At 37.0% G+C, this 23,656-nt stretch overlaps 1 protein-coding gene across 3 annotated transcripts in view; it reads right to left on the reverse strand.

Moving 5' to 3' along the window:
- Nucleotides 1–359: 359 nt before the first annotated feature.
- Nucleotides 360–23,656, reverse strand: part of LOC135211997 (uncharacterized) — a 127,531-nt gene continuing 104,234 nt past the window's right edge. For 2 of the 3 annotated variants that reach the window (XM_064245269.1, XM_064245267.1), the window contains 3 exons: nucleotides 13,060–13,183; nucleotides 12,387–12,494; nucleotides 11,082–11,521 (listed from right to left, as the gene is read on the reverse strand). In XM_064245269.1, coding sequence (XP_064101339.1) covers nucleotides 11,377–11,521; nucleotides 12,387–12,494; nucleotides 13,060–13,183 — 377 coding nt within the window. In that variant the 3' untranslated portion in view covers nucleotides 11,082–11,376. Of the gene's footprint in view, nucleotides 467–11,081; nucleotides 11,522–12,386; nucleotides 12,495–13,059; nucleotides 13,184–23,656 lie in introns of those variants that run through there. The other variant, XR_010313804.1, reaches the window with a different exon arrangement.

A 23,656-nucleotide genomic window follows, 5' to 3' on the forward strand; every position in this document is an offset into this window, starting at 1 on the left:
TATATATATATATATATATAATATATATATATATATATATATATATATATATATAAAACGTTATTAGATTGGAGTATTACAAAAATTCACTGGCGGAAATATATAAGAGAAATAAGCTAAATCCATACACCAAATATTTCCAACTCAATAAGGAAAGCGCGCGATATCCACACACATACGTACATCACGTAACCATGTACAGCGCACAAACAATTTGCGAAGGCACTCAACGGTCGACAATAATCCTCAACCAGTCACAAATGCCAACAACCACAACCACTTATAGTATAATTAATAATAATAACAATAAACTAAAATATGGTTAAAATATACTAACATTAAATAATTATGAGTCTTACCGAGAGGTTGCTATTCTTAGTTGGTAAATCCAGAGGCACTTGTTACACTAAAAAAAAAAAGTTCCAGAAGGCACAATTACTCGAGTTTTATTCGCCTCCGCAGCAAACTGAAAATAAACAAAGCAAGGATGAGGACAAGTATTTCAACTAAGGTTTAGGCTACGCGACTGCCCTCTATTGACCAGATGCCAAAATATGAAGTTATTTATAACAGTAAATATTGCTATAACAATTAAATTATAATATATATACTATATACATAGTGTGTGTACTATATATGTATAGTACACACACACACACATATATATTATATTACAATATAATATATATATATATATATATATATATATATATATATACATATATATATATATATATATATATATATATATATATATATATTTACATACATACATACTATATATATAATATATAATAATATAATATATATATATATATATATATATATATATATATATAAATTTTTATGAATTTAACAGCCCTTATCCCCAATATAATATACACTCATATACAGTACATATATGTATGTATGTATTATATAATATATACTATATATATATACATATGCGTATATATATATATATATATATATATATATATATATACATACATATGCGTATATATATCTATATATATATATAAATAAATTTAATAGTCCTATCCCAAGGACATACATATATAAGAACGAAATTACACTGATAAACACATGGTGTAAAGGTTTACGGTGCCCTTTCCCCAACCTTTCTGGCAAGAGTTCGAATCCCACCCAGGACGGTAGGTTTCTTCAGTAATTTCCCGTTCGGATTCAATGCTTACAGGAATTATTTCATCCAAAGGAGAACGAACATATTATTACGAAAAAAAACAGAGAAAAAAAAGCAATATATATATATATATATATATATATATATATATATATATATATATATATATATATATATAATCCTGTAATGAGTAAATAGATTTGAATGCTTGAAGTGATGTTCAAACATTTCTCTCGCACGCGCACGCTCTCACTGTCGTCTCTCTTTATATGTCAATCTCTTGACAATAACTCTGGCAAATTAGATTTATCACTGTTCTTACTTGTTTCTGTAGCTATCTTCTTGGATATCTGACAATTTAGAATAAAATCTACAGGGTGTCCACAATGTCCCAGCACCATTACAAGCAATAAATCCTTGTAATGGTATTGGGATTTTATGGATACCTTGTATTTGCGACGAGGTTAACTTTAAAGATACAAGCAGGTGTACATTTTTTTTTTTTGTTACATGATACATCAGTACACCTTGTATCTCATCATGCATTAATCATAGAGTCTTACGCCTGACCAGTCAGTCCCAGATGTTCTTTTTGTGAATTGTTATTTATTTTCATCTAGTCATCTCTGCTCTGTTATTTCCGTCGCTTTCTGACACTCACCGCACCTATGAGTCATAATATTCACACAAAATAAATATATATATAAAAAAAACTTTCTCTTCAATTCTTACTCTTCCTCTTATATAAAGGGGGGGGGTGGTTGGAGGAGGGGGGGGGGGCAAGTGAAGTGGGGACGGGGGTCCAGAATCGCTGTAACATGACTTGCTACTGTTTTTGTAAAACGTTGAATCTCTTCTCTTTGGTTTTTATCTCCATAAATCATTCGGAAATTACTATTAGGCTATAGTAGATTCACATCAACCTTGCATTTGACGTCTAGGCCTGTCCCTTACGACGCTCCTAATTGACTGTTGATAAGCCAATCACAGGGCTGGAAACTCTGTCTCTCTCGAGAATTCACATAGGCAGGATGTGTTCCACCTCTCCTGAAAGACGTATCCCTCAGGAGACGTGGAACATACATCCTGCCTATGTGAACTCTTGAGAGGGACTGAGAGTTTCCAGCCTGTCATTGGCTTATCAACAGCCAATCAGGAGGGTCGTAAGGGACGGGTCTAGACATCAATGCACGGGTGATGTGAATCTACTATAGTCCCAACTCTTCTCACAATGTCTCGGTGACTTTTGACAAAGTGGCAAGCCATGAACTAAGTTGTGCTGTTTAACGTGCAGTTGCATGACCTTGCATAAAATTGGAAATATCGAACTGTTTCTCACTTCCCATTATTATTAGTCCATATTCCTAATGGATACGTTCTGATGGCTGAACAAAAGCTGCTGTTGATTTGAACGAGCTCAGAAGAGTGATTATCATAATCTCCATATTATGACGTCATTTAAACATGAAAAAATAAAATAAACGCTGTAGGTAAATAAAACAACGAACATCTTATATCACCGTTGCTTTCATCAGACAATTTTTAACTTCCGGTTTTACCCGTCTCATGGATTTGCCGTCCGGGTTCCAAACCTATTCCAGGTCTTCATCTATGTCTCATTTTCCAGACTTCCTCAGCAATCATCCCATTTCCATATCTACTGCATTCCTGACTGTTCTTCGTCTTCTATTCTCAGATTGCGTTCAAACAATTTCAGTCTTGAGCACAATCTAAAATAATAAAAGCAGAGTGGATCTTTCTTGTTTATCCGCCCCGGGGCGGGGCAGGTCGGGAATCGGGAAGGTAGGTGAGACACGACAAATCCAACCTCCTCCTGAAAACCTGTTTGTCCGTCCAGGGTGGGATCGGGGTAGGTATGGGATCAGGAGGCTAGGGGAGACATGACACAGCCACCCTCTTGTCACATGCAGCGTAGCACACCTTCTCACGTGTAATCAAATATTGGTCTGGTTAACCTAAAAAAACTTTCTCTCTCTCTCTCTCTATATATATATATATATGTATATATTTCCTTTTTACTTTTGGAATGGTTGGCCTTAAAAGTTGTTTCTCCCTGGTATTCATCACGTCCATTTGGTATGAGGGTGCAAGCCAAGCACCCTACCCCACTGATGTGCAAGGAAGTTTGACGCCGTCATTGTTTGGACTTTCCCTACCCATCCATCCGACTACTGACCGGACCCGACAACCAGCAGCTTAGCAAATACATTCATAGTGCATGTATAACACAGAATACATTGGCGTAGGCGGGCCACAGAAGATGGAAGGACAGGGTGACAAGGAAATAGCCGGTCATCAGGTGATACATTTATTGCCGACGCGTTTCGTAACACATAGTTACATCATCAAGGCTAAAAGAGAAAATAAAACAAAGTAAAAATACATGGAATAAAACTTCGACTTTAAGGTGCTTTTTAAACTGTTTTGTTCTTATGTATGTATTTTGTACATTTATTGAGACTTAGTCAAAGTTATATTCCGTGTATTTTTAATTTGTATTGTTTTCGCTATTAGCCTTGATGAGTTATGAAACGCGTCAGTAATAAATGTATTACCTTCTGATGACCGGCTATCTCCTTGTCACCCTGTCCTTCTATATATATATATATATATATATATATATATATATATATATATATATATATATATATATATATATATATATAAATATATATAATTTGTGTATGGTACAAACAAAATATACTATAGTAGATTCACATCAACCGTGCATTTGATGTCTAGGCCAGTCCTTACGACGCTCCTGATTGGCTGTTAATAAACCAATCACAGGGCTGGAAGCTCTCAGTCTCTCGAGAGAGTTCACATGAGTAGGATCTATCTTCCACCTCTCCTGAGGGATACGTCTTTCAAAAGTATCCCTCAGGAGAGGTGAAACATACATCCTACCTACGCGAACTCTCGAGAGAGACTGAGAGTTTCCAGCCCTGTGATTGGCTTATCAACAGCCAATCAGGAGCGTCGTAAGGGACTGGCCTAGACATCAGATGCACGGTTGATGTGAATCTACTATAGTTCATCATCTTAAACCGATGGTAGAACTTACAACGAAACTTAAATATTGTTCAAGGGAGAGTGAAACCCATTTTTATATTTTCCAATATTTACGAAACATTTCAACATCAACAGTACTTACAATCTAGAATAAATAGTTGGTACAATAAATTACAGAATCATAACATTTGTCATTAGTTATACATGATCTCTCGTAATACTTAACAGTAAGGTGAATAATGAAAATGTGAACAACACAACAAACTGGATGCTAATGAGAGTTTAAATGGAACAAATAAAGATTTGCAGGTACAAAACTGAATGCAGAATCAATCAATTTCTTCCTTAAACAAAAAAATAATTTTGTTTGTGAAAGTGAAAACTGGGGCCTTTCATGTTTATTTCATGAAAGTTTGCTATATGCCTCTATATTCTAAAAAATGAGAAAATAAAATACATACACACGAATAACTACAGCAAACATAAGTATTTATGCAAACACAAACACATGCATACTAGCCTATTTTTTACATGCACAAATATCATGCATACATATACAGATGCACGAATATGCCCCGAGGGAGATATAGTTCCAAGAAACTTGTTTTTGACTGTCGTAAGGAATTTAAAACAGGAATCTATGCTTTTGATTAAATGCTCTAGCGCTACTTTTCCTCTTTATCCAATTATTTCTATTTTCTTGAACAATAGCAATGGTAAATTCTAATCCTGATCAAAGACCTTATAACCTCACTGAGAAATACCTGATTAGTATTATCATTATCAGGCAGTCCCCGAGTTACAGCAGCTCCGACTAACAGCATTCCAAACTTACGTGCTTTTTCAAATATATTCATAAAAAAAAAAATTGGTTCAGGATGACAGCTGATGTGCTGAAGCTATCCTAGTTACGGCGCTGTAAGCACCGTAACTAGGATTCTGAGCGGTGTAGATGTAGGTGCTATAGCAGGCGAGAAAACCAGTTTAGGGAGCTGTAACCACTGGGAGGGTTCACCATAAGGAGGGGAGAACACCGGTTTGTTACTAGGGCAAAGCTTAAAACCCTGTTTCTTTCCCCAGGCTTACACAAGTCAATCTCTCTCTCTATCATTTTTATAAATTTTCATTCTGATGTTCTGAGTTACAGCTTTTTCCGACTTACGGCATGCTGCTGGAACGGAACTCCCGTCGTAACCCGGGAACTGCTTATTATTACTGAGTTACTGGCTCCCACTTCTCAGTGAGTGAGTTGTTTTACAGCAATTCAGGGTGTCACTGACCAAGCTTCTTTGTACTGATTCTTCTTGCATTTCCCTTCGACACTACTTCACTGCAGCAATAATTTGCACCTTGTACTATAAACCAATGTCAAGTTATTTTGGTTTCATCTGCATCCCTCGTCGCAGATATACGAGTTCTGCAGTGCTTTTCGTTCTGCTCTGTGACACTTCTAATTCTTGGCTCAATTTTCGAGGTAATGTTACTGCAAATTGCATTCAAAATAAACTGAAGTTAGGATTCACGCCTTTTTAGTCATTCCTTCGTCTCATCAAACCAATTATCTTCACACTAAGGAATATTATACTTCCATATGCTGGACCTGTAAATCTTTAGTATTTCTGAAAGATATCTTGTCATATTAATATCTATGGTGGACTGCATGCCTTCAGCAAAGCGCGAATTCCGAGACTTCTTCCGTTAAACCTGGCTTCCTTTGGCAAAATAGACAATATTTCAAACTTTTCATTATCATACTTGAAAAGCCTTCACTGGAATCAATCTGCTCAGCTATCCTTGGTCCTTGCGTTTCCACTGTTACTCTATCTTTAAAAGGCCTCGTTTGGAACATTTTGTCAGGCTTCAGTCGAAAAAAAATGTTTGGTAGTCAGTCCTTTGTCTTTTTGGAAATATGAACGCTTTCCTGAATGTCTAAATGTCAATTTCTTCCTTTATATGGTTAGAAAGTTCTGTCTGAATGTCCTGTATCATACTGTGAACGTCAGTCTGAGATGATATTTTACCACTTTAAGCCAGTTTTAAGTGAAATAGACCAATCTGGACATCCCTTGTAATTCCCAGGCAGACTGTGGTAAAACATATCTATACAAATTCCGTACTGATATTTTCTCAGTTCTTGCTAAAAACAAGTTAGTCTTGACGTTGAGTCTGACAAACTTCGCCTACTCTTGCTCTCTTCGACTAAGCAAGTCTGTGTACTCCTGTCAGTCATAGTACAATCTTTGGGTGGCTTACATTATCCTTCTCGAGTTTCATCCGTTACACTTCCATAGTCTTTAGTACTGTGGGTATTTTTTAAACATTGTTAATCTATCAGCCTTGTTTAAATCATATATATCCCTTTCCATACTTTGTCAGAGATTCTAAAATATGTCTTGTCATCCCGCTCCTTCTCTGAGACATATGTTACACAAGTAGCAGAGTGCTTTCATGGCAATTTGTGATATTCTTTGTTGAAACGAGAATATATAAACAAACACGGTCACTATTCCTCTTGTTTTTAGTTAAACAAACTTCTCTGAATGTGCTTTGCGAATAATTCTTCCAATCCTTGATAAAGGAAAAAAAATATTAATTTTCTGTATTATTGTCGTTAAATTTCCTTCCAGGCTTTAAAATAATGAGTCTCTAAACGTCCTTCGTCAATTATTCTTCCTATTTTTAGTTAAACTGTCTTAACCTTCTTTTTAAAATATTTTTCAAGCTTTTGATTAATTGTCTATATATGTTCTTTGTCAATACTCATCCAGTTTTTGATAAAACATTTATTTGTGCATATACATTTTCAAATATTCTTTAGTCTTTGGTAAAACGAGAATTCTTCGTCACAGATTCTTTCAGTTTTGTGAAAAAATTCTTTGTCAAATATTTTTTCAACGTTTGGTAAAACAAGTATTGTCATTCTTTGGTAAACTAAGTAATTCTTTGTCAATTATTCCTTCAGTCTTTCGTAAAACAAGTAGCTTTGTCAAATATTCCTTCAGTCTTGGGTACATAAGTAGCTGTCAAATATTCCTACAATCTTTGGTAAAACAAGACGTTCTTGATCAAATATTCCTTCAGTCTTTGGTGAGATAAGTAGTTCTTTGTCAAATATTCCTTCATTTTTTGGTACATAAGTAGTTCGTCAAACCTTCCTTCGACCTTTGGTAAAAAAAAAAAGACTCATCCATTCTTTGATGAAACAAGTAATTCCTTGACAAACATTCCTTCGGTCTTTAGTAAAGCAAGTAATGCTTTGTCATACGTTCCTCCAGTCTTTGGTAAATTAATAGTTCCTTGTTAAACATGCCTTCAGTCTTTGGTAAAACAAGTACTTTTTGTCAAATACTCCTTTTCATTGGTAAAAGAAGTGTCCCTGAGCCGAACCTCCTTTGTCAGATATTCTTAGTTTTTGATAAAACGTGTCTGCTTGTCCGTACCTATTAAAGAAAGAGTCCAGTTGGATGTTCTCCGTGAAACTTACCGATCCCATCTTTCTTAGTCTATCAGAGTGCAATTTGTGAGCCTCAGTCATGACAATTCTCTCCCATTTCGTATCCCACAAATTTCCCCTGTATTAACTTCACTTAAACTTCATAAATTAGGGGTCTGTAGCAGCTGGCGTGAATGAGCGACGTCAAACGATGTTCTTGCACTGGACGCCTTGTTTGCTTCCCGTCTACTTGACCGTGTCCGTATCTGCGTTCGTTTTTTTTTTTTTTTTTTTTTTTTTTTTGCCTGTTGCAGTTTGTGTTTTCATATTAGTTTATTAATGTGCGTAAATTTGCTGTGTTGTTACCACCCGGGAGATATTTTGGAAGACAGAGGGACGTCATAAGCAACAATACTCCATGGAAGTGTAGCAGTAGTCGTGGCACAAATTTATAAACGAGTAACTGTAAGTCCTTGGGATTCGTTTGTGTTATCACTGCATTCCACCAGAGGCGTAAATATCCAAGACTCTTGGACGTAAACAGTGATCACTAAGCCGTCCCTTCTGACCAAACCGGCTTAAACAGTTACTGAGACACAGCCAACTCATATGATTTCAACTTAGAGACACTACCGAAGCGCTGCGAGATTCTATGGCGATCCGCAGGAAGAAGAATAAGAAGAAGACGAACCAGATGCGATGAGCGCGAGAGAAGATAATAATCGTGCACTTGATGCCTTACAACGTACTTTGAGCTAATTGGCTAATTATTAAAAAGCGTCTCATCGTCTAATTGACAGAGACTGTCATGCGAACTTGAAGAGCGAACGCAAGGTTTCACCCCGCCATGTTTTGGGCGACGAGCTTCACCAGGTGAAACTGACCTTCTTGTGCAAGTGGCATATGAAAACCACCATTCCCTCTCAAACTGAAAGTTTCTTCTTCTTTTTTATACTGGCCTATTAAGTCCTCCTATATGATGATCTTTGCAATCCTGACGGACTATTCTCTATCATGTCGTGACTACACATCGTTTCCTAACTCGGTGCCGAAGGTTTCAAAAAGGATTCGCATCTCATTACTTTTGAACTTGACGGAATCCGTGAGGGTCGAAAGGACGCCATTGCATTCCAAAAATTAACTCTAACAAACATGAGCAATTTTAAATCAATTCGTATTTTTCAAAACTAATAAACCTGCGGTCTTCACATAAGGGAAAATTCCTACTCTGAAGGCGGCCAAGAAAAAATTGATGCGATGGAGCCAAGATGGGGCGAGGGAGGTCAGCAGAGCGTCCTCCTCGCTGCCACCCTGGCTATAGTAGATTCACGTCAGCCGTGCATTTGATGTCAAGGCCAGTCCCTTACGACGCTCCTGATTGGCTGTTGATAAGCCAATGATAGGGCTGGAAACTCAGTCTCGAGAGAGTTCACTTAGGCAGGGTGTACGTTCCATCTCTCCTGGGGGATACTTCTTTCAGGACATACATCCTACCCATGTGAACTCTCTCTCGAGACTGAGTTTCCAGCCCTGTGATTGGCTTATCAACAACCAATCAGGAGCGTCGTAAGGGACTAGCCTAGACATCAAATGCACTGTTGATGTGAATCCACTATCCCTCCTGCCCCACCAAATTCCTTGTACTTTTTTAAACGGACTCCAGCAGGTGCTAGAGAATTTTCCCTCAAGTTAAGACCAAAGGTTTGTTCTGTATATGAATAAACAAGGTTTCACGTTTAACGTCGGAACTGAATAAAGCCACGGGCTGCTTTTCTGTCCTTTTAGTTCCCTTTTCACTGAACACAGGGAACAGAAACGAAAAGTAAATTTATGGGATTCCAGCTGCTTGGAATGCACATTGATCTTTAAGTCGTATTCATATTTCCAGTGTTACTTTAACAACTTTGCTGATTCTGACAATGGCTGAGCTTTAAAGACAGATCAGTCAAGATGTGTCCATGTCTAATCAATCACATATCGCCAGCCACAGGACGGAGTTTCCAGATCCATACAAGAAAAAAAAAGAAAAAAAAGAACAACAAAATCTCTCACGATTTCCTTAGAAAATAAATAACATTTATATAGGAATGGCGTCTTTGCAACCATCACCTTCTTTGGCATGTGTCATCTACAAGCAGTTGTGGGTGAACTTTCGTAAACTAAAAACGTAAAATCTAAGATAGTAATCTTGAAATAATCTTTGGCAATGGGAGGATGCATGTAAATATCGTTATGAAACATTTACAACAAACGACATAAGAGTGTAAACAGAGCACAGTCGTTCCCTACCATGACAGAAATCCAAGAACGGCCGCACTGGAAACTCCAAAAAAGAGAACAGAAAGAAATTACCCCATATTCACTTACTCATGTAAGTTTCAAGAATTCAGTTATAAAACATAGATATGAATCAAGTGTAAAGCTTAAAGAAGTGGAATCATCATACAGTTATAAGTACAAGTCAAGTATGAGAACCAAACAGATATGAGGATTACATGGCCAGCAGATAAGCGCCTTCCACAGATCTCCGGCACTTACGTTAATATTGATAAAGGACGTTTCTCTGCAGAGTTCATGGCGGAACAATTAATATTCCACGTAATGTGATCTGATCTAATCAACTGGAAACGTCGCAAAATGAATCTAAATATCCGTTGCCTGTTTTCGTTTGTTTTACTACAGCCCGAATAGAAATCAAGAGCGAAGGTAAAATTTCAGTAGTTGATAATAATACAACCTCGAGTATTTAGCGTTCAATGAAATTTGAATGCAAGAGGAATTAGTTAGACTTAGGGACATCTTTCCATGTATAAGGCGTCTTTTACTTTATAGCTTTTTATAATTTTTTTTTTTTTACTGAAACAGGAGATTGGACATGATCGAGTATGAATTTAACATTAAAAATTTCCATTTTTTGAAGCATGGAATAAACCTATGATAAAGAAATAGTTTCAAGTAACGCCCATAGACTGAACTTGTTATAAGGAATCATCATAAATGAAGATTACCTGTCAATGAAAAATTTTCCTGATCTTTAATTATAAAGTTGTTCTGGGCGTGGGATATCAACTGTAACAAGGCAAATGGCATAAAGCATTAATTTTCATGTATTCAAGCATGGGGTTTAACCCCACAAGAAGTGACAGGTAATCTTAAAGGAAGGAAGATAGAGTAAGAGTCAGGAAACACTGAACCTGGAAGCAAAAGTTTCATAACTGGGCAGCAGATGGAAAGAAAGACACCGAACCGGCAAAGAATAAGTCAGATCTCATCAAAGTCCTTGTGCATTGTGAAGACTTTACAGAAACTCTTTTCAAAAATATTATCTAGATCCTCACATTTTCTGCTGGTTAGCGAATCAGAAAAAAAGTTTACTGAACAGGAAGGAATAAGTGAATATAAGCATACTGTTGGCATAAACTGCCTACTGAAAATCCACCAGTGAAAAAAAAATGAAGTCATAACAATGACTTATTTTTTTTTTTTTTTTTTTTTTTTTTTTGTAAATATAACAAAACCACAAGTTTGGAGATCTGCAGCATTTCGCCTCTTCTTCAGTTATACACGCTGAAAGTGAGACGAGATGTATCGAAGACTTAAACCCTCAACTTTGTAGTTTTATTACAAGTTTACAAAAATATCGACTCATCATTTGAAGAAGAGCAGACAGAACTCCAAGTTCCGTGACTGAGAGGAAAAGAAGAGGATACCTTTAAGCAAAAAGGAACCAAAAGGTCGAAGGCTTAATCTAACTCCATCTTCGTAATCAAAGCTCGTGGTTAGTGTCGAACACTTTGAAGATGGACACTGGGCAGTCGGGATACGCCGACCAGCAGCTGCCGTAGGCTCTGCCGTAGTATTCCGCGTTGACGTAGTCGTAGAGTTCGTTGGACGTGGTCCCATAAGAAGCCCTGGAAGGTAAAGGGAATAGGACATTAGAAAGGATTTTCTTTTTATGAATGAACTACAATTGAAGACATAACATCTGGAAGTGAGGGACACTTTCAATAATATAATGGTGTGTAAAATTAAGTTATATTTTTCACCGAAGATATCCATATTACTAGGTGTTTATTGGTTTTAGTATGATGGGAGGTAAAGACTATATATATATATTTTTTTCAGAGAAGGTAATTAAACGTACAATAGGTCTCAGTGAACACATCTACTTTCAAAGTAGCAATGTCAACATACATACATACATACACATACACACACACACACACACACACACACACACACACACACACACATATATATATATAATATATATATATATATATATGTATATATATATATATATATGTGTGTGTGTATGTGTGTGTGTATGTATGTATGTGTATGTATGTATGTATAAATAGACAAAATGATCTTTCGTGGATTTTGTCTTTATATATTCAGCACGTTTCATATGTTTATTGTACAGGGTGGGCCAAAAGTAGCCTCACAGTTACTTCATGAACTGTTTCTCATTCAAAGTACTCTTCAATAGAAAATTAATACTGTGCCATTAATACATGCTACTTATTTTTATCCTTTTCATGTCAATCATTCTTAAATATGCCACTTATTCATGTCTGAAAAATTTTATGCGTTTAATAAATTATTTTTTATTCTGTTTTAACTGTGAGGCTACTTTTGGCTAAGTGAAGAGAAAGGAAGTCCAAATTATATATATTCATTCATGGAGAGAGAGAGAGAGAGAGAGAGAGAGAGAGAGAGAGAGAGAGAGAGTATAACCAAAACAACTCAAGTTCTTAATTGCTTATTACTCACGTGAGAACAATGTTGATAATTTCTCCCAAGAGGCCGTCGTCTCTCAGGGGGGACTCCGCCACCTCACACACAGCTCTCAGCAAACAGGACTTGCCGTCTAGACCGAACCTGACAAAAAGTTCTCTTTTTAATACAGAGGCTTGTGACGCTGAGCAGCCTAATGGTTAACTCATTCATGTTTTTAATGCTGATTGGCTTGATTTTTTAAATCTATATTTAGTGTTGTACACTGCTTCTTTTTTCACTTTAGGGCAACTTAAGATTTAAATGATCAAGTAAGTTATCTTTCGTTTCATTTAAAATTACATTAATAATTTTTTTCCTTACAATTACAAATTCTCGTGTCTAGATGTAAAAGTCATTAACATTAATTTTTCTTTATCTATCTAATTCGTTCAGTGCTTCTCCTAATATGGCTGTTTTTCTATAAGCATTAAAACGGCAACTAAGGAAGAAATACAGTTATTAATTCAAATATTGTTTCATCACGCCCCATGTATGCAATTAATTTCATTTCGTTACTATTACAAGGTAAATTATTCAATCTCTTATTTTAATATCATTTTGAATTTAAAAACATTTACTAATCTTTTATTACACGAACAAAGTTGATCTTTTACACATTTTAAAATAAATATAGTGTACCATCGAAAATACGGCGAGTGACTCTTACCTGCTAATGGTATCGATGAGAACCGAGTATATGCCCATTCTGTCATTGTCCATTCGACCATACGTGACCTGGGTAGCATTGGGCAGTTTTATGGTAAACGGAAGTTCGATGTCAAGATACCCAGCTGCATAGGAAAACAAGTAATAGATGTTAGTGATGCCTTTCACTGACTGAGAGAGAGAGAGAGAGAGAGAGAGAGAGAGAGAGAGAGAGAGAGAGAGAGAGAGAGAGAGAGAGAGAGCCTCTCAGGCTACGTCATTCACTATTTAGGTCAACACAAGCATACAGGATTTTCGACGAAAAGCCAGAGTGCCTTTCCTTTCTCGCCCTGCCCGTGCGATCGAGCGTAGGCATCTCGTTCACCAGAAATTATGGCGGGAGAGATAACAACGCCAAGTTTTTACGTCTACCCAGATTTGCACCAAATAGCAGATTTTCGGTAGCATAGCGTACGTCCAAAAGGGCAGTATAATAACAAACCAATTCTAATTGGTTAGATGTTACCTCATGTTAGACTAAGCTATGAAGTCTAAGCAAACCCAATGAAGCAACTTAAAAAAAAACATAGTGAGCTCTATTGTATTCGACTACTACATTACCCTCACAAAACTCTGTAAAGGTAATCCATCATCGGAAAGGCGAGTCTTATGTCCTTGGGACCAAAGAGGAAGTCTGTTCCGCAGTCCTTCTTCAAGAGCTTCCAATTCAGGATAATTGGACCATCTGGGGGTTGGTCCTCCTATCATCCATCCCCAAAGGTAAGGTTGGAGGAGGGAACTCCAGGGTAATGGACGTAAATCCTACTCGGATTTAAGGTCGATTTAAACGAGTCATCGAGGTGATTTGCTTCTCAGAGAGAGAGAAGAGAGAGAGAGAGAGAGAGAGAGAGAGAGATTTTCTTAAATTATTCACAGACAGCCCTGTTCAAGATGATATCTTTATGTGGCGTTAGCCGCCTGACTTACAAGGTCCTGACAGTTTACACCACAATTTGGTAAAGTGGACTCTCTCTCTCTCTCTCTCTCTCTCTCTCTCTCTCTCTCTCTCTCTCAATAAACATTATAATTGGACATGGTAAAGCGCTGTGTAAACACGTACCTTTTTTGTGTGTAAGAATAGCGCAAATGCATATGGTCAGGTAATCCACAGCCGAGTCTGGATCAACGCGTATCGTACATGACTCGGAAAACTTTTCCGATAATACGTACTCGTCATGTAAGTATTGGGAAATACTGGGGAAACCGGAAGCAGGCATTTATAGGAGTATCATGACCAAGAAGCAAGAGACTGCTGCGACTTTCTTATATGAGAGAGAGCGAGCGAGAGAGAGACTTGGATGCACTTGCAGCCTTGAGAACTGATTCTTACGAACGTCGGATAGGAATCCCGAGAGGACTCACGTCCTCCTTTATTTTCTGCTAATGTATTATAGAGGGCTGTTATTTACCGGGCTATTTTATGTCCTGGTGGCCATTTTTCATACAATGAACGCGGGAACTCACCGCTGCGGAAATGCAAGGTTTGTGGATTGCGAGCTTCGTAATGGCATAATTTCTCTCAACCTTCTCAGCGGGGACCACATAACCAATAATCCCGGATGTGAGAACAGACAACACTTTGTGTCATTACAAGAAGAAACGATCGCTGGGACAGAAACTCGAAAAGCGCAACGTCTTGGTTTCTATCACTTGACGTCAAAATTGGTTGTAAACTGCAAAGAGTCAGATGGCAGATGAAGTCCTCTCTGTTCAATACAGAATATGAATGTAACCTTAACGTGCTGAAAGTTAAGAACAGACACATGCACAGAGGATTGTAAGAAGGATTCAGAAATCTTTCAGTGTTTCCATCGAAATCACCATTAGGAGCTGGATGTTGAAAGAATTCGTTTTGAGTTTAATTATGAGAATACTTTGGCAATAAAAAATGGCAGAGAGAGAGAGAGAGAGATTTAGGGGGGGGGGGGGGGGGGGGGGGGGAGAGAGAAGAGAGAGAGAGAGAGAGAGAGAGAGAGAGAGAAGGGTTCAGATACCTTTCAATGTGTGCATTTAAATCACCATTAGGAGTCTATGTCGAACAATCTCTATCATAGCTCAAGAAATCACCAGTTTATTTATTCATTTATTTATTTTTGTTTGCATAGACTCCTAATGGTGATTTCAATTGGAACCCTTCTCTCTCTCTCTCTCTCTCTCTCTCTCTCTCTCTCTCTCTCCTCTCTATATATATATATAATATATATATATATATATATATATATATATATATATATATATATGTATAATCATTAATCAGCAATTTATTTTTCATGTTCACGTATTCTCACAGTTAAACTCTCAAAATATTCTCTGTAAACTTTTTTTTTCAAGATAAACTCCTAATGGTGATTTCAAAGGAAATACTGAAAGGTATCTGAACCCTTCTTACAATCCTCTCTCTCTCTCTCTCTCTCTCTCTCTCTCTCTCTCTCTCTCTCTCTCTCTCTCTCGCTAGTGATCTCAAAACAAATAACTCTCTGCAAACGAATTTTTTCACATCGACTCGTACTGATGATTTCAACGCAAGCACTGACAGGTATCTGAACCCTTCTCTCTCTCTCTCTCTCTCTCTCTCTCTCTCTCTGACGAAATCATTAACCATTACCTTAATTTTTGTTAAGAATATTCTCCCAATCACTCTCTCAAAAACACATTTTGCAAAAATATTTTTTACAAAGACTCCTAATGGTGATGTCAATGCACGCACTGAAGGGTATCTGAACCCCTCTCTCTCTCTCTCTCTCTCTCTCTCTCTCTCTCTCTCTCTCTCACGAAATAATTAAATATTGTTTTTTAAAGCATTCTCATAATCAAACTTAAAACATTCTTGAAAACGAATTTTTTCAACATAGACTCCTAATGGTGATTTCAATACACGCACTGAAAGGTATCTGAGCCCTTCTCTCACACGCTCTCTCTCTCTCTCTCTCTCACGAAATCTTTAATTATTAGCTTTTTATTTATTTATTTTTTGCTTAAGTATTCTCGTTACCAAACTAAAAAATTGAATCCTTCTTGCAATCCAAGCTGTCAAACTAGCCGCTGGTGTTTACAATCTTGATGACCTTGATAATTTAAGTTTAATTGAAAATTCTACCTCAATCCACAGATGAGTAATGAATATATATTTCAATTTAATTTACATAGATTTTTTCGGATACACACGAAGAAATGTTGAGAATAGAACGTAAGGACAATATTTTATAAATTATATAAAATAAAACCTATTTACTTGGCATATGTATCTCAATCGTTAGCTCAGCATCCTGTATATTGTGAATTTCAATTTCTATGCATTTCGTCAACTACAAACAGAGGAATAAGAATCGCAAAAAAATAAGTATATAAAATAAAAAAAATGAAAATATTAACCAATGTGTACGCCATATATTTATATTTCTATTAATTATAAACTGTATTATAATGATATACAACATATTCTAAGTTACACAAACCACAATATTATCTCTGCTTTCTTTTAGTGAGAAGAGAATCGAATGCCCATTAAAAAAAAATGAAGTCTGAGCAAAGAAAACAAGACAATAAGGAAAAACGTCGAGAAACGTGCACAAAGACACCCCAATCACTTTTTATGGGAATCGAATAATACCGACAAACGATCGCTTAAACTCTTAAATTCTAGTCTTATATTACTTTCCCCGCACTATGACTACGTGAGAAAATCTGATAAGAATTCTCAAGATATCATCAAAAATTATCAAAACCACATTGGCCATGTATACTTTACTGTCAATTTTACGGATGATGAACGATGTTCTCTTTAAAACAATTATGCTCAATCACATATACATGCAAGTACAACCAGTGCCAGCAATCGAACACTGACATATACATGCATACACACACACATACACAACATATACATACATACATATATATATATATATATATATATATAATATATATATATATATATATATATATATATATATATCACTTCAACACCTTATTCCTTGATCACATATCACCACAGCTAAATTTTTCACTTAGTGATGGTGTATATATATACATATATATTATAATAATAATATATATATATATATATATATATATATATATATATATATATATATATATATATAAGTACTCGTATACGTAAAAGTTTACCCAAGACTTCACAGAAAAACGCATAAGTAAATGTTGTGTGTGTGAGAGAGAGAGAGAGTAGAGAGAGGAGAGAGAGAGAGGAGAGAGAGAGAGAGAGATGCGGCAAGATGAACAGTTGCTCTACAAAGCCAGCAGACAGACAACCGCAGATGGCTCAGTCGAGAGGGTCCTGATGGTAAAGTCAGTCGCTGTTATATCATTGCGGTAACTATTATTGAGATGAAGTCTCTCTCTCTCTCTCTCTCTCTCTCTCTCTCTCTCTCTCTCTCTCTCTCTCTCTCTCTCTACATAAGGCGCATGAGAGAGAGAGAGAAAATATTTTTTCATATAATCTCGTAAAGTTTTTCATTTTAAAAGCACAGTGGCATATAACTTATTAATTCACCACTTTATAACATAAAAGTACGCTGAATTCAAAAACCTATCTTTATGAAAGGATTGCTTTCTTCAGGAAAATTACCTGGTTCTCAAGTCATATGACTATATACCTAATCGAAGTTATCAGTTTCTAATGACCTGATCGATCAGATGAATAACGATCATGATCACAGCACAGAATGATTGAGTTGAATCGGACGTATTTGTGTTCAGACGCAAGGCACTGTTATAATTACAGTCTACTGCCAATCCGAAGTTTTTGGTGTCTGATAAATTGATATACATCTCGTCTTGCTTGCTACGAATTTCATCTGACTATTTATTCAGATAACAATAAGGACTCTAAATAAGCTTTCCATACAAAACGTGAAAGGTAATTTTAGACAATTCGAAAATCGCTAAAACTGCTAAAAGCAAAGCAAACCTCAACGAGTGTACACCTGGGAAACCCTTTGCAGTTACCAGTTTAATCCTTTGATAAGAAAAAACACCTTTTGAGAATACTGTTATGTCTTTCGGCATTGCGTAACACTTCTTGAAACACCCGGGTGACGAACGACCAATATCTGTTCTTAAGCGAAGACAGCCGTGTAAATTCACTCCCGGCAAAGGATTCCCCTTGTCATCACAAGCGGAAATGACAGCAGAGCATTCATCTGCCACTTAAAAATCCAAAGAAGCCATACTTTCGCGTTCGATGGCGCATGAAGAAGCCAGGACCCGCTTATGACAGTAAAGCTGAGGCTAACATTTTTTCCGACATGGTCTGGGTGTTCCCCTTCATAATGGACGTAACACCTTAATGTGCCAACAGTTTGTGCAAAGAGAAATGACAATATTTTGCCTGCGATGTCAGGCGACGCTGCGAGGAAAATTTAGCGGGCAATTTTTAAGATGACTTTTTCGCTGAGGTCATTTATCTCGAGTTTTTCTGGAGAGAGAGAGAGAGAGAGAGAGAGAGAGAGAGAGAGAGAGAGAGAGAGAGAGAGAGAGAGAGAGAGAGAGAGAGAGAGAGAGAGAGGCGGTGACCGGTAAAATTTATGCTAAGCATAGCCGTAACCATGATTTTGCCACGAAAGACAGGAAGATGAAAAAAGAGAAACACGAAAAGTAAGAATCGATATCAAGGCGAAGAAATCGTTAATTTCCCTACTTCCGGATCTTCGACAACTTCCGGAAGTGACGCCTCACACGGCGGAGCGTTCAGTGAGAAAAAAGTAAAGGAAACAGTGCAGTCTGTGATGAAGTTTTGTTCCTACGACTACAAATGCATTATAATAAACTGAATTAATTTCCTTTTAGCAGTCATTGTTTTTTAAGAATTTTTTTCTTTCGCATATTAGTTTTCTATTATCCTTACGAATGTTTGCTTATATGAAATGATAACATTCTTGCTAAAATATTCATTCATAATGTCGTGATTAAATTATTGTATATAAAAAAATCCGCAGTTATATAAGTAGATTGTATTATTTGTAAAAGTTTAAAGGCTTTCGAATACTGAGGAGGAATACCGTTCAGGTGTTCGAGTCTTTATTTTTAACTTTTACAAATAATACAATTTATTCGTATATATAACTATGCTTTTTAATATAAAACAATAATCTCATTTGTAAAGGCTTAATGTGTATTCATATACTTCTATCTAGGTGGAATATAGATAAAATCACTGGTCGTTATTTGGTGCTTTGGTTCGGGTTTCAGGAGGGTACGTAACCTGCCTTGGATGAAGGCTTCTCCTCACCTGCCCTTATCAAATTTGTCCGAGCATCTAGGCAGTTCGTAAGGTCCCTAGGTTTGGGATTTGCCGTCTCGACTCTCTCTTGGATTGCTATAATTTTGACGGCATGGGTACAGCACTAGTAATAATAATAGTAATAAGACGAGGAATGTAGAAGAATTCATTCCAAAACTCAACAATAATCCGTCTTTCACTTTCTCGAACGTTCAACTTTATATGTCTCCAGTTTCAGACACTGTACAAAATTTTCTTTAGAATCTATTATTTTTAGTATATCAGACAGGACATTTGAAAGTTAGTGACACACACACACACACGCATATATATATATATATATATATATATATATATATATATATATATATAGAGAGAGAGAGAGAGAGAGAGAGAGAGAGAGAGAAGAGAGATGAGAGAGAGAGAGAGAGAGAGAGAGAGAGAGAAAGTAATTCTTGGACTGGAGAAAGAAACCTCTAAGAAGTCAGTCACAGCTTTGAAAACATTCAATGAACTAAAATCTAGAGGTAACTTGACCCTTCAACCTTACGACCGTGGCTGGTCTCTCTTAGAAAGAGAATGTGCTATGCGGTTGATTACACAAACAGTTGACGCGTTGTCTCTAGTTGGGGCTGCTTTAACTAGTTTTGAAAGGAAACGGATTCCCTGGGAGATATTACTGTCACTTCCGAAGTTCCGACACGCGTGACCTCTTGTGTACTGTAGAGCTGCATCCAAGGTGTTCTCTATATCCATACCTGTAGCTACCTGTTTAGATGACAGATGCACAAAATCACCTACAACATCCGCCAGAAGACTGTCGTTTTCTATTGATCCCTTGATCACATCATTATCATTCGTCATTCCCAAATCCCGTAATTCCCAAAGTTACTCTCCGACAGAAGTAACAAAACTATTCCAGTAGGTGGCATTTTATCCAACGTTTTCAAGCCTTTGGCTGTGCCGTAAGACCATGAACTTTCATAATCTAGGGTTTGAATTGCCTTTCCCGGGAGTACAACCATTATACACGAAAACTAATGTCTGATGTTAGGAAGCTTTCGAAGATTCTCTATAGATTTTAATATGTATAAACAGGGAAATTATTACGAAATTAACCCTACATTTCAGTAATAATAATAATAATAATAATAATAATAATAATAATAATACAAATGGCGCTGTATGCATATCGAGTGCTATTCTTTTCAACAAGTTTGCCCCAAGGAGGGTTTCTTCCAAAATAATAAAATAATAATAATAATAATAATAATAATAATAATAATAATAATAATAAGTTCACTAAATACCTCACAAATGATCTAGCTCATTATTAAAAAAAAAAAAAAAAACTGGGCAAAAATCTATCACCAAAGTGCGAACAAGGCCTCATTTGAAATTACCTTAAATTTTATTTATTAATTTTTTTTTTCCGAGAGGGAGGGGGAGAGGGGGAATCCTGCTTATATTTTAAGCGGCGCTGCCTGCGCGTTAACTAAGCATCAGATGTTGAACGAAGACGCAACCGCTAAAATTTAGCTACTAAATATTCCCTGGGAAACTGAACTGTCAGTACATACTGTCTCTTTTGACAGGGAACAGGTGTGACGGTGAGGACCACAAGCAAGAATGCTGATCACTATTTACTGTTATGTAATCGTTATTACTAATGTAATGTGCGGTGAATATTATTATCATTGTTATATTACTTTTGCTTGCCTAAACACAATGAAGCCTATACAGGGATGTTTTGGGATTCTCTCAGCTGACAAAGGAATCTGAGGATGTTCGCCAAAGTTCTGTTCAAAGGTTTTGATAAATCTGATAAATACAATTGGCCTGGACTTTATCACATGTACATCTTTAAATAAACCCCAAATTTCATGAACCGGATCCACAAATGTCCAACAAATAAGAAGCCTATGTATAGTGAAGGGAAAATATAACGATAAAAACGTTAAAAATTGTAATTACCAATGAAAGTAAAAAAAAGGAACACTTCATAAAGAAGGAAGGAATTCCCCACTCGCAAGAGGAAACATCTTATAACACTGTTAATTAGCAGAGAAAGTATATACAATTTTAAGAGAAGAGAGAGAGAGAAACCAAACAGTTAAATAAGAAGCCTTGTCTTTAGATAAGGGTATAAATTCTCAGGTGCTGGTCTAGCTTCTATCCTACCCAAACTTTCTGTTCCAACCAAGCTACTTTTTTAAATATCATGGCAGGATGCATCCCCTATCCTAAAGCCAATAGGATGCAAGCTAGACTCATAAGAGCATGGTAGGATGCAAGCTAGACCAACACCAATTCTCCTTTTTCCCTTCGTTTTCTTACTCCCATAACCTTTCTTCTTTTATAGGAGGAAGGTCTTTCGCTTCCCTGGTTGTTGAGCCCGTCACCGTTGCTTCCGTTTTACCTTTAACTGTCTTCCTCAGACCTGCTCAAGATAAGGGCATAAGATTACACGCCCTATTACCGTTTGATCTCCATATAATTATTTCTGTATTTCCCCTCACCTCTTCCTTATGAACACCATATTCTTTGGAAGCTTGAATTTCAAGTCAACGGCCCCTGTGGGTTTCTTCCATATGAATAAGGTCCATCTTCTGAATAATAATAATAATAATAATAATAATAATAATAATAATAATAATAATAATAATAAGGGTAAAGGAAATATAGTCAGTAACTACAGGCCTATCACCTGCCTATCAATAATGTGGAAGTTACTAACAGGTATTATCGGTGAAAGGCTATAAAACTACCTAGAGGAGACAAACACCATCCCCCACCAACAGAAAGGCTGCAGAAGGAAGTGTAGGGGCACAGAAGACCAGCTCCTGATAGACAAAATGGTAATGAAGAACAGTAGGCGAAGGAAAACCAACCTAAGCATGGCATGAATAGACTATAAGAAAGCCTTCGACATGATACCACACACATGGCTAATAGAATGCCTGAAAATATATGGGGCAGAGGAAAACACCATCAGCTTCCTCAAAAATACAATGCGCAACTGGAATACAATACTTACAAGCTCTGGAATAAGACTAGCAGAGGTTAATATCAGGAGAGGGATCTTCCAGGGCGACTCACTGTCCCCACTACTCTTCGTAGTAGCCATGATTCCCATGACAAAAGTACTACAGAAGATGGATGCCGGGTACCAACTCAAGAAAAGAGGCAACAGAATCAACCATCTGATGTTCATGGATGACATCAAGCTGTATGGTAAGAGCATCAAGGAAATAGATATCCTAATCCAGACTGTAAGGATTGTATCTGGGGACATCAGGATGGAGTTTGGAATAGTAAAATGCGCCTTAGTCAACATACAAAAAGGCAAAGTAAAGAGAACTGAACGTATAAAGCTACCAGATGGGAGCAGCATCAAACACATAGATGAGACAGGATACAAATACCTGGGAATAATGGAAGGAGGGGGTATAAAACACCAAGAGATGAAGAACACGATCAGGAAAGAATATATGCAGAGACTCAAGGCGATACTCAAGTCAAAACTCAACGGTGGAAATATGATAAAAGCCATAAACACATGGGCAGTGCCAGTAATCAGATACAGCGCAGGAATAGTGGAATGGACGAAGGCAGAACTCTGCAGCATAGATCAGAAAACCAGGAAACATATGACAATACACAAAGCACTACACCCAGGAGCAAATACGGACAGACTATACATAACACGAAAGGAAGGAGGGAGAGGACTACTAAGTATAGAGGACTGCGTCAACATCGAGAACAGAGCACTGGGCACTATCTGAAAACCAGTGAAGACGAGTGGTCTAAAGAGTGCATGGGAAGAAGGACTAATAAAAGTAGACGAAGACCCAGAAATATACAGAGACAGGAGAATGACAGACAGAACAGAGGACTGGCACAACAAACCAATGCACGGACACTACATGAGACAGACTAAAGAACTAGCCAGCGATAACACATGGCAATGGCTACAGAGGGGAGAGCTAAAGAAGGAAACTGAAGGAATGACAACAACGGCACAAGATCAGGCCCTAAGAACCAGATATGTTCAAAGAACGATAGACGGAAATAACATCTCTCCCATATGTAGGAAGTGCAATACGAAAAATGAAACCATAAACCACATAGCAAGCGAATGCCCGGCACTTGCACAGAACCAGTACAAAAAGAGGCAAGATTCAGTGGCAAAAGCCCTCCACTGGAGCCTGTGCAAGAAACATCAGCTACCTTGCAGTAATAAGTGGTACAAGCAACAACCTGAGGGAGTGATAGAAAACGATCACGCAAAGATCCTCTGGGACTATGGTATCAGAAC

The sequence above is a fragment of the Macrobrachium nipponense genome, chromosome 40 (genome assembly GCF_015104395.2).
Source record: "Macrobrachium nipponense isolate FS-2020 chromosome 40, ASM1510439v2, whole genome shotgun sequence".
In the NCBI taxonomy this organism is placed as follows: Eukaryota; Metazoa; Arthropoda; class Malacostraca; order Decapoda; family Palaemonidae; genus Macrobrachium; species Macrobrachium nipponense.